This window comes from Zeugodacus cucurbitae, chromosome 4, assembly GCF_028554725.1.
Source record: "Zeugodacus cucurbitae isolate PBARC_wt_2022May chromosome 4, idZeuCucr1.2, whole genome shotgun sequence".
NCBI classification, from domain to species: domain Eukaryota; kingdom Metazoa; phylum Arthropoda; class Insecta; order Diptera; family Tephritidae; genus Zeugodacus; species Zeugodacus cucurbitae.
In genome coordinates this window covers 2,988,831-3,004,920 of record NC_071669.1, presented here as the reverse complement: position 1 = coordinate 3,004,920, position 16,090 = coordinate 2,988,831, and the positions used below count along the sequence as shown (strand labels likewise).

The window sequence follows — 16,090 nt, the reverse complement described above, 5'->3', positions numbered from 1 at the left end:
TTATAAGTTTCTTTTGTTCATGAACTAAAAAATTACCGAAGAAGTTATAAAATTCCAAATTTTTTCGAAGTTTGAAAAAAAATTCATTTTTTTAAGAAAAAAAAAATGACTAAGTTGCAAAACGAGTAGTTTAAATAATACTTTTGTCCAACTTCAACTACTTTTGTCTAGTTCAAATAGAAGATAATTTAATACTGAAGCTAGATCATTTTGTTTTTTTTTTCGATCGGACATGTATTCTTTTTGCTATCGCCGGCACCGTTTTCTAACACTTGTGAAAATGAAAAATCGAGCTTTAAAGGTCTGCCTGAGCATTCGCACCTGCTCGACGCTCGGCCACTAAAACTGCTCTAGCTTCGAAAATATGTCGAATTGGCCTCTGGAATTTTAAAGACATATTCTTGAATAGTTTTGGAAGAGATTTAGATTTAAAACAAAACAAAAAAAATCGATTTTTTGAAGCCTGTAAAGCAAACTACTGCCTTTAGTAGCTTCATATTAAATTTTTGAAATCTAATTTGATTTTCGAAAATAATTCTGAACACGTTGGGCGTTTGTTGTCAGTATTATCGCCAAAGAGATTTAAAATCAGTAGTTTTGGGTATGCTAACAGTTTTTAGGCGAATATAAATTCCGATCGATTCCAAAAACTGCACTGTTGTGGGACAAATTCTCATACTACAAACATACTGGGGGCTTAAGGGGTTACATGGGTTTCGTGGGTTCAAAAAAATCGTTTTTTTTTTTGTTTCTACAACATTTCAAGAATATTATCCTAAATTTTCAACTCGTTTCGAATAATAGTTTCGGAGTTACAGCCTTTGGAAGGTGTGCGCTTCAAGTCTGGTATTATTGTTACTCAAAACTGTAAACGCCCTTTTCTCGGAACCTTGTTTTCAGAGTCGGTTGTCAAATTTTCACGAAAACTACTCAACCGATCTTGAAGTAATTGATTTTGCACAGGTGTTCGAGATACAATTTACTCGTGCTTGAACGAAGGATTTTTTTTTCAATTACAACTATTTAAAAAAAAAAAACAAAATGTCAAGCAAATTTGTCAGACATTTTTATTTTTTTTTTTTTTAATAATGTTTACACACATAAAAAAATATTGAAAATAAGCCATTTTTACGCGACAAAACCCATGTAACCCCTTAAGGCTTGTAACTGTGCTGGAAATTATTTCAATATGTTCAAAAATATTTGCCAAAGAACTGGACAAATTTTATGAATGAACTTGTAAGAACACTTCCATGGAACTTTAATTGAACCCATATTGAACTGAAGTGAAATTTCATAAACAGAGAAAATTTTGTTCCTTTTTTAATAATAAATTATTTAATGTTGATTAAATTGTAAAAAAAATATTTGTTTTTTAATTGCGGGTAATTTAGTTCTCAAAGCCTTAATTTCATCCCCTACAGTGTTGCATTTCAGCTTAAATACACCACACTATTTAAACCACGTGGTGAGTATTTTTCTTTACAAATTTTGCCTGCCTACACGTTTCTTTCCGGTTACTAAATAATTTTCTTTTCACTAATCAGCTATTGGGCGGCGCGCATCAAATTTCGCCGACAAATTACGTGAATAAAAGTTACTAAAATGATTTAAAATTGCTATAAATTTACAATAAAGCGTATAAAATACTGCATAGTTAAAAAAAAACGAAGATATTAAGCGAATCTGGATAAATTTACTCAAATTTAAGGTAAGTACTAGTGAACAATTATTGGTTTCTTAAGAGTTAGCATTAATGGAAGTTAAATCAATTAGAGTGGCTTATTAGCGAGTATTAGAGCAATAGCTAAGAACATAATATAATTTTAAATTGTAAAGAGAAATAGAGAAATTGGAAAGATGCAATTAAAGAGCTCTTTATGCGTGGCACTAGCGTCACATTAGTGTGGCACTAACCTAAAATTTCCAACATTTTTAGAGTGTTAGTTAGACTTGTCGGTAGGTAGCAGGCAAACAACAAAGCGTGTCTGGGTGTTCTGTTGACTACAGAAAATTGCTTTAAATATTTAATAAATAATACAATTTAATTGAGATCTCGCTAAAAATTAAAAGTATAGTTTTTTCATAATTTTAAGAAAACCCGTAATTAATATGATGACAATTTCATACCCACAACTGAGCAAAAATGCTGAATTTTTATACACATGCACTACCATCTGAAATATTAATTACGCTAATTTTGAGATTTATACATATTTAATGAATATAAAATATATTAATAATTGATATTACTTACAGATGCTGCACAATGAATACTATTAACTACGGCTCAGGCTGCTAAATGAAGGTAAGCTAACTTTTGTATCTAGATATATAGTTGAACTGCTATAACTCGAAGTTCTTCATAACTCGAACTCTTGAATTGCTAATAGAAGTAAAATTTCATACAAACTACATTCCACAACTTGAAGACTCTCTAACTCGTGTTTTTTTGTGAATTATGCCGATTCGAGTTAGTGAAGTTCAACTGTAATATATTTTCTAAGCACTTCCAAACTTTTAAAGAAACTTATCATATGAAAAAACTGTAGTGATGACATTTTCATACCCAAAACTGAGCTAAAATGCTGATTTCTTATACACATGCACTACCATCTGAACGGTTTTTCATATGAAATGATTTAGAAAATATGATTTATCATTTTTTGCATAAAAAATATTAAAAATAATTTTTTTTTATAATTTTTTGCAGATAAAATGTGCTAAATGAGCAAATAATACTTCACTGATTGATCCGAAAAACTCCACTAGAATTGATGCATGAATTGACGTGGAAATCTTCAAAATCTTCACTTAGTGGAAAACATCCAACAAAATGCTGCTTTTCAGCCTAAAATCCAGCATATTAATATTTTGTTTGTATTTTATAAGCTAGTTGTAGAAAAATCGGTATTGTTCCTAAATGTTAAATGTTTAAATTTTAGGTTAACTTGAATTTAAACCAAAAAGCAGCAAAATGCTGTTTTAAAATTATGAAAAACTTTGATTAATTAGAAAGACTGAAAAGTGTATATGAACATGAAAAAAAAATGGACTGAAATGTATAGTTGATAAGGTGAAAATGAAATTGAAAGTATGAAAAAAATTAATGAAAAATATATATAAAATAAAATGAGAAAATAATGATTGAAATGAAAACATAAAAACTGACTTTTAATTTTTTAATTAGTTAAAATGTCTCCTTATTAGGGTGATCCAAATTATTTGAAATGCCATTTAATTTCGAAGAACGATGATTGCTATTGATTATACTCCGAACAGGGTATATTAAGTTTGTCACGAAGTTTGTAACACCCAGAAGGAAGCGTCGGAGGCCCTATAAAGTATATATATATAAATGATCAGTATGTTGAACTGAGCCGATTTAGCCATGTCCGCCTGTCTGTCTGTCTGTTTGTATATATACGAACTAGTCCTTCAGTTTTTAAGATATCGTTTTCATTTGTCGGAACTGCCGATATCGGACCACTATATCATATAGCTGCCATACAAACCGAACGATCGGAATCAAGGGCTTGTATGGAAAACTTCCGCATTTTACTACATATCTTCACGAAATTTGGTGTGAGTTATTGCTCATAGAAATAATTTAATCTCCGAAAAAATTGTTCAGATCGGTTCACTATAGCATATAGCTGCCATACAAACTGAACGATCGGAATCAAGGGCTTGTATGGAAAACTTCCGCATTTTACTACATATCTTCATGAAATTTGGTGTGAGTTATTGTTCATAGAAATAATTTAATCTCCGAAAAAATTGTTCAGATCGGTTTACTATATCATATAGCTGCCATACAAACTGAACGATCGGAATCAAAGGCTTGTATGTAAAACTTCCGCATTTTAGTACATATCTTCATGAAATTTGGTGTGAGTTATTGTTCATAGAAATAATTTAATCTCCGAAAAAATTGTTCAGATCGGTTCACTATAGCATATAGCTGCCATACAAACTGAACGATCGGAATCAAGGGCTTGTATGGAAAACTTCCGCATTTTACTACATATCTTCAAGAAATTTGGTGTGAGTTATTGTTCATAGAAATAATTTAATCTCCGAAAAAATTGTTCAGATCGGTTCACTATAGCATATAGCTGCCATACAAACTGAACGATCGGAATCAAGGGCTTGTATGGAAAACTTCCGCATTTTACTACATATCTTCACGAAGTTTTGTGTGAGTTATTGCTCATAGAAATAATTTAATCTCCGAAAAAATTGTTCAGATCGGTTCACTATAGCATATAGCTGCCATACAAACTGAACGATCGGAATCAAGGGCTTGTATGGAAAACTTCCGCATTTTACTACATATCTTCACGAAATTTTTTTTACTTACTTTTTCTTACGTCTTTAGATTTGCTTAAACACATAGTTACTAAAAGAAATGCACCTGTGAAGGGTATATTAGCTTTGCTACAGCCGAAGTTAACGTTTCTTCTTTTTTTTTTAATATATTTTTCTATAATTTCTCACGGAAAGGATGCTACAACACTACGTGGCATACTATAGCAATAGATAGATCTTTAAAAATATATTTTCGATAATTTGGGTGACGCAATATGAGTATACATGTTTTAAATAAAAATGTTCTGTAGATTTTTCTTCACATGACTGTACATACTAAGTAAATATCACGAAAGAGCTAAATCTTATGATATACAACAGTTTTCAATAATAAAATAAAAAAAAAATTAAAAAAAAGTTTTTCGAAAAAAGAATTTGGTGTAAAAACCGACACACCCTAATGCGTAATTATTTCCTTTAATAATTTTATTATTTTTCTCATTTTCTTATACTATTTACTAAAACTATTGTATGTTAAAATTACTTTAAGTATATGTGCATTTTTAAAACCGTTTTTAAAATAAATATTGCTAAAAATTAAGAGTTTTTGCGTGAGTATTCGAACCGCGGATAAAGTAACAACTTTTTCTATACAATATTGCAATATACTTGCGTAACTATAGATACTTTAATATAACAGTTAGAAAGGTATATATGTATAGTTTTTAAATATATCGACACAAGAGACCCCTTAAACGGATTGAAAAATAAATAGTTCTCACGAAAATAACACCAGCAAGCTTAATAAGACCATGAAATTGCACGCATTGCTTACATAACCACCATTCGCAACGAAGTCCACGCTGCTGCGCAAGCTACTACCGGCCGCTGTGTCCGGACGCGGTTTCTTGAAGCTCTCATAGTACCAATCCATGCCGTCCTTTCGATTCGCACGCTCCACCTGCTGATAAGCGCTCGCCGCAGTATCCACCGATTCGGCGTCCGTAGCCTCGGCGCCGTGGTAGTCACTCTGCTGAACAGCTGTTAACAGTTGCTGTTGTTGTTGTAGAGCTTGTTGATCACCAAATGCGCTTGGGTCCAAAAATGTGTGGTCTCTGCTGTGTGTATGCGGCGTTGTGCGATGATATTCCTCCGCTGTGGGTAGGTACTGATTCTGCGATTGTGGTGTTTGGACTTTGGTGATTATGGAACGACCACCTGATGGGCGTGGTTGACGTGGTGTAACATTGGTGGCGGTTAGTGGTGTAGTGGGTGGCTCTGCGCTGGCAAGGCTGCCACTACCTGTACCGGTTGCATCAATGTGACTGGCAGTTGGTGTTTCCTCCGTTGTTGTTGTGGTCTTCATTAACCAAGAGTGACGCTTAATCTGCTCGACATGCTCCTCCGGCGGTGGTATTAATAGTATAGTCTCCGCTGTGGTGGTTTGTATGAGTGGTGGCGGCTTGAGCATGCCCACCGATTGCGCCTCCAAGTCATCGTAGTATTCGCCGGTGTCGAAAGTGTCACTCTCGCCCAGATTATATGTGGACGCTTGGGTTACAGTGGTTGCGCGCGTCGTAGTAGTAGTTGTTGTTGTTATGCTAGTTGGCATTGTTGTTGTGTGGAAAGGTGTGGGTGTGGTGGCTATGGTCGCTACAGTGCGTGGCAAATTGCGTGTGCTGCTCGGTGTTGTTGGTATTTTAGTCATAATGGTTGTTGGTGTAGTTGTTGCAACGTACGGTGGCGTTATGCGACGTGCTGTCGTCGTGAGTTCCGTTGGATTCTCGGTCACATAGTAAGTTTGCGACTCAAACTCCTCGCTGGCGGACTCTTCAGTTGTTAACGCTGTGGTGGGTATGGAAGCAATTGTGGGTCTTAAATTGCTCAACCTGCTAGATTGCCCATGGCTACTATCTTCATGCACCGGTACCATTGGTATGTAATCACGCTCGGTGTGCTTCGTCGCATATTTCGTAGGCGTTGGTATGGGTTCCACTACACCGCGCCGCTTAGACGGATCGTGCACGGGCATAAAGCCACCGACATGCTCTGGCATTATTGGGCGGAAACCACCACGTTCAACACTCGTGGGCTCGCGGAAGGCGGTTTTAAATACGCTTATTGGTGTTTCACTACTCGTCGTCTCGTCGGAACTGGAGTCAGCGCTTGCGGCCATCGTGGTAGTTTGCCGATTTCTGGACGACACATCGGGATACTGCGATTCAGGCGGATTCAAATACTTCTCGAACTCGGCGCTGTTCGGTTGATACATGCGCACCTTGCCGTGCGGCGTGTGCATGCGATGTGTGGCCGACATTGGTGCCAAGCCGCTTTCAGTAGAGCTCGCAGTCGTTTGCGTAGTCGACTCACTGCTCGATTTCTCACCACGGTCTTTACGTCCACGCTGACCAGCGCCGAAGAAGCGTCCCAAACTCAGCGACGGTATGGGGTAGCCAAAGAATGTGAAGGGGGAATTGGTTTGCGCACCCGCCGGCAAAGGCGGTGGCCTTTTAAAGTAATTAGTGTTCAATATGGTGTTGTTCAGATCAATGTTGGCGCTAATTGGCGGTTTCTTCTGCGTGCTTAGCACTGCATTACTTGCTATATTTGTGTGTGAAACCGGCGCATCGGTACTAACATACGAGTTCGTGTCGTTTGCGGGTGTATAGTCGACGTATTGATCGTAAAAATATTCACTCTCACCAGCCAAGGGACGCTCTCCAGGCGAAACGTCATAAACCTCACATTCGTCGCTGAACTCCTCTTGCAAATCGCGTTGGAAAATGTCACCATGCTCATTCAAGAGCGGCAAGTGATTGGCATTATCGCTGCTGAAACTGCTATCACTCGCCGAGCCACCGCGTTGGTTGGTGTCTTCAAAACCGGCACAGAGACTGCGATCGATACGTGACGCACGCAGCAGACGGCCATCTTGACATTTCGGCCCGGGATATGGGAAATTCGTCTCCTGCAGCCACACAGAGAGCCACTGCATTTCACAGGAGCAATTTATGGGGTTGCCTGAAATAGAAGGAGTAAGAAGTAAGGTTTTGCAGAATCTTCTTTACTTATGCACTTACCATCCACATCCAGAATGGCAATATTGCCGCGTAAATTTCGGAAAGTGCGCTCTTTGATGGTGCGCAGTTGGTTGTTGCGCATCGAGAGCACACGCAGTCGTGGCATGGTTTCGAATGGGCCGCCCTTAAGAGTGGAAAAAGAAAGCGCTACAGTTTAGTCAGAGAATTTAAGTAAATTCAATTTGTACTCACTTGAATCTTGCATATGCGATTGTTGTCCATCTTGAGCTCCACTAACCAGTTTAGCGATTTCAATGGCATCGTATTGACCATGCGCACACCGTTTGTAGACAGATCCAATACCTCCAGATTGCGCATTGCACGCAGTCCAATATTTTCCATGTTGTGGAAGTTGTTGTTCGACAAATTCAAGAAGACCATGGAGGGCGAATTAAAGAAACTGTCTGGTGATATGTACCGTAAAGTATTGTATTGGAAATGTGAGGCCAGCAAGTTCGGCAGATCTTCGAAAACATGATCCTTCAGTTCCACCAATTTGTTGTCGGCCAAAACGAATTCCTGCAGATCTGGCAGGTGTTTCAAAGCACCAGGCTCTACCGAGTTGATTTCATTGCTGGACAAGTCCAGATACTGTAGTTTTGGCAAGTTGCGGAAAGTGCCATGTTTCAACTCGACAATAAGGTTATTGGCCAGACGTATTTCCACAACATTGCGCCATGAGGAGACGACATCTGCATGCACGCGTGTGATCTGGTTATAACTCAAGTCTATGTCATGCAAATTTACGAGACTCGATAGACTAACCGACATATCAGACAACGCATTGCTCGACAAATCGAGGTACTCGAGAGAGCGCTGCGCCTCAAATGCCGATGGCGCTATAGTGCGTATTAGGTTACGAGACAAGTCGAGTTGCTCCAAGCGTGAATTGTTTGAAAATAAATTGTCGGTAACGCTTTCCAGCTTATTGCCTTGCAAGTTGAGATTACGCAATTCGGCAAGTGGTAGAAACGTACGCTCATCGAGGTGTGACAGGCCGTTGTCTTGCAGGTGTAAGAGTTCCAAGCGTGTAGCACCAATGAAAGCGGTGTCGTCCAACGAGCGCAGTCGATTATTAGCCAAACTGATCACACGCAGTTGTGGCATGCCCTGGAAACTGTACTTCGGTAGCTGTTCCAAGCGATTCACGCTCAGATCGAGCATACGTAAATTAGGCAGACTCAGCGACTTTCCAATGGAAAAAGGTAGCGTGGCAATAGCATTTCCGCGCATGGAGACGCGTTCGACTATCTTCGGCAGACCGGGTATGATGTTTGAGAGTAGATTATAGCTTGCATCCACCTCGAAGAGACGATTCAAATTACGAAGTGTCGCTGTATGTATGCTCGATAGCTCGTTATAAGAAATATTCAGCGTTTCCAGCATAGGGTTGTGTATGAAGGTTTTTGGTTCCAATTTTACTAAACCATTCTCGCTTAGATCTAGACGTCGTAGCGATGGTAAGCCAGCTAGTAGAAATGAGTCAACGCTACGAAAATTGTTTACCGCCAAATCCAGCCCTTTAAGCCCGGGTAAGTTCCAAAAAGGCATTGGCAGTTCGTTGGATAAACTGTTGTTGCGCATGCGCAGCTCACGCAAAGCCGGCATTGCCATTAGCGCATCGCGTTCGAGTGTGCGCAGCAGATTGTTATTCAAATGCAGTTGTTCGAGTGTGCCGTGACCGCGTAATGCGCCAAAGGGGATGTCAGTCAGATAGTTGTTGCTCATGTCGAGAAATTTGAGCGATGGCAGAGCGTCGAGCAAAGAACGCAACTCGCCGACTTGTTCGATTTCGTTGTTGTACGCGTAAATCGTCTCTACACCGCTGCCAGAGGCTTGTAGAAATGACTCAGGATGTATGCGCCTTATATGGTTATTATGCAGATATATTGTCTTCAGCATAGGTGTGCGTAGGAAGGCGCCATATTGTATCTCCGTGATACGATTGTCATTCAAATGCAACTCTGAGAGGTGTGGCAGATCTACGAACGAACCGTCCTCCACAATATTGATAATATTATGATCCAAACGTAATTTCTTCAGATTTTCCAAATCCTTGACAATTCTTCCCACCATACCGACATCGCTGACATCGTTGTAAGACATCTTTAGACTCACTAGGTTCGGCAAACGGCTGAGCGCGCGCAAATGTATCCAATTCAACGCATTGCGACTAAGATCGATATTTTTCAGCGAGATCAAACCATCGAAAGTGCCCGTCTCAAGCCGCGTCAAATGCGGACCACCATTGATGTGCACATTTTGTACTTTCGGCAAATGGCGAAACCAATGCGACTGCAACTCGGTCAACGACTTACTCTGCACGCTCAAATAGGTGAGACTGAGCAGGCCCGAGAAGTCTGGCAAATGCTTCAGTTCATCGGATTGTATAGTGATCGCAATCATATTGATCATGCCATTCAAGCTCTCCACCGGTATGCTACGCAGTTGTGGCTCCACAATGTACACTTCCACCAAATGATTCTCCATCTCATTCAGCCAACCGTTGGAGACGCGTTCAATGCTGTTATAGCGCAGCATAAGACGCACGATCTGCAGTGTGCCAAAAAAGCGGCCGGGTAATGCGGGCAGTTGATTATTCTCCAGCACCAACTCATCGATAGGACTTTTAATGTTACGTTCCACCGCCTTAATGCCGTCCATTATTTGCGGCAAATTGCTGTGGGAGCACCTGGAGTGTTAAATAGAAAATTTTTGAAGATTAGTTAGTTCTTCAATTATTCTCTTTTGCCTTACCATATTTGTATCTCTTTGCCGCGCAGCGAACAACGGCATGGCAATATGGCCTCTGAGGGCGGACAACCTTCGGACTGCACGCTCACAAGCATTTCGGCGGCTATGATCAGCCATAATAGCAGCATGCGTTGCAATAGGGGGACTAGATTAACGCTAAAACTTCGATATGTTGTATAATTATAGTTAAGATATTTTCTCTGCGGCGGCGCCAAAACGGTCCACGGTATTCTGATGCTACGTCTGCGCTTCATGGCGTTGGAGATGCAGCTTGAGTTGAGTTCAAAAGGTCACATGCTGAAGTTTGAAAAACGTAGAAAAAAGGATGGAAATTAGAAATATGTAGCTGAAACCAAAATTATATTTTTGCTTCACATTAATTTCCTTGCAAATAACCTAGAAGTTGCGGCCGTAATGCGATGTGGACCTATTTGGGTGGATATTCTCAACTCAGAACTCATTAACTGACAAAGTTCTGGAAGATATTTTTCTTGGAGGACACATATGTATTCAAAAGCGGTAGGCTAATGAATCACTTGAGGTCTGGAGGTCTGGAAGTAAGCCTGTCTTGTCTACTATTTCAGGCAAAATGTAACGATCTGATCAATGTCTGAGAAAACCCGGAAATCTAGTGAGGTCACTGGGTTAAAAGTTTTACCGAATAAGATAGCTACATTAAGGAATCGCTTCATGAATATAGAAATACAAATTATTGTGGCTTCATAGTCCTATAAGATTGATGAAACAGGCAAAAATTAGAGATTAGCTAAACAACAAAAAGTCGAGCTTCTCCAAAAACCATAACCCACAAAGGTTCATGTTACGAATAAAACTAAAAAGCAAAGATGGAAATAAATATTTGCTTTATATAAGCATATATACAAACAGATCTATGTAAATCGCTAATTAAAATTGCTCAGTAAGCATATGAAAAACGGTTTTATGAAACAATTAAAGCAATTAATTGGCATAATTTATTTAGTTTTTATATAAAAATGGAGACCGTAGAAAATGTTAGAGAGTGGTGAAAGACGAGAAAGTAATGACAGTCGAGCTGATAACAATCTTCATATGTGGAATTTAAGTGTACCGAATTTGGCAGCAGTTGTAAGCATAACAACAAACACATGCGGGTTTTTTCTAAATGTTTCAGGTATCAGATACATTTTTATTACGGAACTTTTTGTCGACCTGCTAAAGCGCATTGACGTTGTGGCATTTAAACGCTACATCAATAAGTTACATTTGGTTGCGGGTGCACTGATAATCATCTTTGTAGAAAAGGCTTTAGTTTGGTTTAGTAAATACAGGGTTTCACATTTTGAGATTTGAAATTTTCTTTTGAAATAAATATCGTACCTAATATTATCGGCTTCAGGATGTACGGACGCAATGTGAATCCTTGAAAAATAATTTCATATTTAGAAAGGTATTTCTGGGAAGAAAAAGGTCCCCATAAAAATGTATTGAACTTTTCGAGGCTGGAATCTCATGAGGCAGGGCTTAAACCATATATAGGCTTTTAGTGCGGATTAAGATGTATTCATTGAAGGACATCTTTATATATACGAGATCTTATCGGAACTCTGAACAATTATTAAATGAAAATAGTATTCCATTTTCTGTATTCTCCAGCGTGAATATACCGAATATCTATATTATATGTATATATGTACATACTTAAGTATGTTTTCATGAGTTTTTCCTATCGAATCGTATAAAGAGAGACCTTATCGTCTCATATGTATGTAGGTTAGGTTAGGTTAGGATAATCCGGTAGGCCAATGACCCACACATATACCGATTTTGGTCCTTTGCGATAACAGATGGAGTGCTGTCACATGTATATAAGTACACATGGTAGCTCATGTTAAGCGACTTTAACGAAACTAACCATAGTTTATCTGAGAACCAGCATTAAGACCAATAACAATGTCAGCCTGAAAATCCAATACAGCATCACTCTTGCCAACTGGTGCTACTTTGGACTGAGTAGGCAATTGAAAAGCAAAGTCCTCTCTCGACGAACAAAAACCAAACTCTACGAGTCCCTTATCATTCTCTTCCTACTGGATGGACGACGGTAAATTTTTGTGAAATTTTTTTGTGCAAGATTTATGGTCCTCAGAACATTGGCAACGGCGAATACCGCAGACGATGAAACGATGAGCTGTACGATTTATACGACGACATTGACATAGTTCAGCGAATAAAAAGACAGCGGCTACGCTGGCTAGCTCATGTTGTCCGAATGGACGAAAACACTCCAGCTCTGAAAGTGTTCGATGCAGTACCCGCTGGTGGAAGCCGAGGAAGAGGAAAACCTCCACTTCGTTGGAAAGACCAGGTGGAGAAGGAAGGACCTGGCTTCACTTGGTATCACCAATAGGCGCCAAACAGCAAGAAGGAAGAGCGAGTGGCGCGCTGTTGTGGACTCGGCTATAACCACGTAAGTGGTGTCTATGCCAGTCAAGAAGAAGAAGAAGAAGAACCATAGTCTCTAAATGAATTGAAGTAATATCCGAACCTTCTCATATAAACACAAACCATCTACACAACTCAAGGGTATAACTTTGATTAACATTTTAATTCCAAAGCTGTAATTGTGTAACCCTTTAAAGCGGTGTGGAGAAACTTCGTTGCAGAAGAAATTACGCGAATATGACGACAATAATTTCAAGGTTCGTTAGATGTAATCGCTGTCGTACATAGTACGAGTGCTCCTATATTAATGGATGAGCTTGTATATGAACACAATCATAGCGTTTTCATACACCAAAGCAGGTGTTTGACTATGAAGCGGGGCTGTGCGTTACTTGAGCCCAAAGTACGTGTGTCTATTTCACCCACAAGCGTCACTAAAAACATAACAATTATGCATGCTTATGTACCACACACTCATACAAACGCCATATAGCAAACATACATGACTAAGGGGTGCAATATGTGTGAATGGAAACGCTCAAAAAATTATTACAAAATCTTGGAAAACTAAAACGGTTAACAGTTTCGTTGCACGCCTTGATGTTGTTGTGTTTTTTTTTTTTTTGTAAAGCTTGTTGTTGTTTATTTTTTTTTTGTTAGCTTTTCTACCGATTATTGCGCAGGCGTACCTTGTTGCCTTGTAGTTTTTACTGTTGTTGCACACAGTTGGCAATGTGTTTTTGTTTTGCTACTTTTATGTGTGTGTGTGTTATTTTCCAGCTCTTTCACAATCAGTTAAGCTTCCTCTGTTGGCAATATGTTTGTACTAGATGAAAACGTTATAAGCGATTTGAACGCATTTTTATTTTTGCTTGAAGACTTGGAATGTGTGTGTGTGTATGAGATATGGTATGTGGTATATTGTTTCGCAAGTATGTAAATGTAGATGGTATTGATTCAATAAGCAGTGAATGCATGCAAATAAGTTTCTACAGATAGATGCAGATAAACAAATGTATACAAATCAATAGCGATCGAAGAATGAGGTCAATATGTCAGTGGCTGCAAGGAATAAACGTCCACTTGAATTTAACCGTCCATTGAAAGTTTGAAAACCCTAATATAATGAATATTTGGGGATAGGGGAAGTTATGACCCGATTTGACTGATTGGCACGGAGACGTATTATTAGAAGAAACATATTCCCTCTGAATTTCTTCAAAATATCTTAGGGACTTTCCTATATTTTCTGTAAAGAATTTGTTAGAAGCGCTGAAGTCCTCATATTCGATATATGTATAGGGCCTTGAAAACCTATTGACCGATTTAGAAGGGCGAAGCCACTCTTTAAATACAGTAAGTTTGCAAAGTTCATTTCCGATATCTTCACGATTCAGATCGACTTCAAAGTTCTGGCTTCTGGAAAGCTATGAAGATATTATAAACCGAATTTCATTGAAATTGAGCGAGTAATTTCGGAGATATGGCTTTTGACCCATAAGTGGGCGGAACCACGCCTCTTTAAAATTTTGTATACCATTTTGAGTGCGACTCTTCTGTACCATCTTCATAATGAAATTTAAGATTTCTGGTGGTTTTCCTTACTGAATTAAAGTATTTTTAGTAGTTTTCAACATAATCTTTGTATGGGAGGTGGGCGTGATTATAATCCGATTTCTTCCATTTTTTAGACTGTATAAGGTAGTACCTTAAAGAAACGACTCTACAAAGTTTCATTGGTATAGCTTTAATATTTTGCGAGATATGTACAAAAAACTTAGTAGTGGGCGGGACCACGCCCCCTTCCAAAAAAAAAAATACTTTCACATATGCCCCTTCATCATGCGATCGTTCATACCAAATTTTACTTAAATAGCTTAATTTATGGCTTAGTTATAGCTCTTTATATGTTTTCGGTTATTGCTGTAATACTCTCTTTAGCAACTTTGTTGCGAGAGTATAAAAATTACAATTGGACTCTCCGAATTCGTGGAATTTTAGTTCCCGTTATTTTTTGAACACACCACGTATATCATCCGTTTAGAGCTGACTTTAAGTTTAGTACGAGCTATAGTTGAACGGAGTCAATATTCACTTCACCAATTAGGATAAAGGGATCAAGGAGCTTGCATTATTGTTATTATTGTTGTTGTTGTTATTATAAGATTTACTGTAGTGAATTCACCATTTTTATTAGATTAATATCCAACAAATTGCCTTTTTCTTCATTTTGTTTAAATATCATTATCATTATTATTTATTATTTATAAACAAATATGTTGACAAATTTTAAATTTAATTTTTTGGCTGAATTATAAACCATAAAACTTACTTTTCATAAACACTGGTAAATTTTAAAAATTCACACAAATCCGATGTATCTTTTGGAAACTTCAATTTTTAGTTTTAGATGCAGTAGTTCGAAACTTACTTAATTTCAAAACTCTTAAACTTATAAAACACTTTTTAAAATAAATTTTTAAAATTATTAGTTTTCAAACAAAAATGTTATATTTTCAATTCCAACAACTTTTTTAACACTTTCTGGATTCAAAAATTTCCCTCCCACACATTTGGAGTTATATATTCCATTTTCCTTAATGAAACCAGCAGACACAAAATTATTTAGGTCACAAAGGCGAAAACTACAACAGAAATCGTAATAATTATATGGTTGCATAAATTTTACAGCTCATAAATTTTTTCTTTCACTTTCAGCATTTTAGGTTAGTTTTTAACACATATTTGAATACTTTTTATTTTACAGCAACACAGTTAGTTCACTTTATTTATATTATTTCACATTCCATCAGTCACATATCCTTTTTTAGCACTTCTATAACTTTGTTTAGACACTTATTTCACTTATTTTCAGTTCACTTACAAAATTCCAACTGCAACGTTTGAGTTGCGCGCACTGACTGTTCCATGGATTCGAAATTCTTCGCAGTTATTGCCTAAGAAACTGAGTGTTTGATAGCTTCCACTTTTTACGCTTCGTTTTCCATTTCCATTATTACAAGAATACATGTCTTCATATGGTTTTTAGTGCAGCGCGGCTTCCCGCTTTTACGAAATCCGCAAACAAAATGAGCCACAAATGAGCCAGTCTTCAAACTTAGTCTACAAGTGTTGTGTGCGATATGGACACACTTCAGTGCTTAACACTCAAAACGCCAGCGAGACACTCCAAGCTAAGTTAGTGGGAAGCTTAGTGTTTACATATAAGTGTTGTTGTTGTTGTAGGCGCTGCAACCTCGAGCTTTTCCAAAATTGCGGCAATTTTCAAAAATTCGCTCGTAAAAAAATGTTGTTAAATGCCTTCCAAAATAAGTTGGTGCATAGCAAGGGTCTCGTGCTTACAATACGTGTATTGTGTGCGATTAGTGTGTGCGCATGCGTGTGGTGGCTGTAATGGGTTGCCTCGGTTGTGGGCCATCTGCACGCGCTTTCAAGTATGACGACCTAAACTATGAATTTGACACTAGACTACTTTGTGGATTGCGGTAGAGCAGTGTTTG

The 16,090-nt window shown here is 38.1% G+C and overlaps 1 protein-coding gene, 1 long non-coding RNA gene and 2 other non-coding genes across 5 annotated transcripts; 3 read left to right on the top strand and 1 right to left on the bottom strand.

Moving 5' to 3' along the window:
- The first annotated feature begins 1,506 nt into the window (after positions 1 to 1,506).
- LOC105220673 (uncharacterized) lies at positions 1,507 to 3,167 on the top strand. Its single transcript, XR_852367.3, has 3 exons — positions 1,507 to 1,711; positions 2,260 to 2,308; positions 2,714 to 3,167. It is a non-coding gene; the product is annotated as an uncharacterized LOC105220673 (long non-coding RNA).
- On the top strand, positions 2,105 to 2,189 carry LOC114803783 (small nucleolar RNA Me18S-Um1356). Its single transcript, XR_003752202.1, has one exon. It is a non-coding gene; the product is annotated as a small nucleolar RNA Me18S-Um1356 (small nucleolar RNA).
- LOC114803779 (small nucleolar RNA Me18S-Um1356) lies at positions 2,543 to 2,628 on the top strand. Its single transcript, XR_003752200.1, has one exon. It is a non-coding gene; the product is annotated as a small nucleolar RNA Me18S-Um1356 (small nucleolar RNA).
- A 1,736-nt stretch (positions 3,168 to 4,903) lies between the features above and the next one.
- On the bottom strand, positions 4,904 to 15,744 carry LOC105220468 (protein artichoke). Of its 2 annotated transcripts, none has more exons than XM_011197001.3 (5): positions 14,902 to 15,744; positions 10,149 to 10,442; positions 7,584 to 10,083; positions 7,392 to 7,515; positions 4,904 to 7,332 (listed from the first exon to the last, which is right to left on the bottom strand). In XM_011197001.3, the coding sequence occupies exons 2-5, from the start codon at positions 10,397 to 10,399 to the stop codon at positions 5,090 to 5,092; spliced, it is 5,118 nt and encodes a 1,705-aa protein (XP_011195303.2). In that variant the 5' UTR covers positions 10,400 to 10,442; positions 14,902 to 15,744; the 3' UTR covers positions 4,904 to 5,089. The 2 variants fall into 2 exon arrangements, with proteins under 2 accessions (XP_011195303.2, XP_054086328.1); XM_054230353.1 differs by having other exon boundaries at positions 15,454 to 15,744.
- Between the last annotated feature and the right edge of the window lie 346 nt (positions 15,745 to 16,090).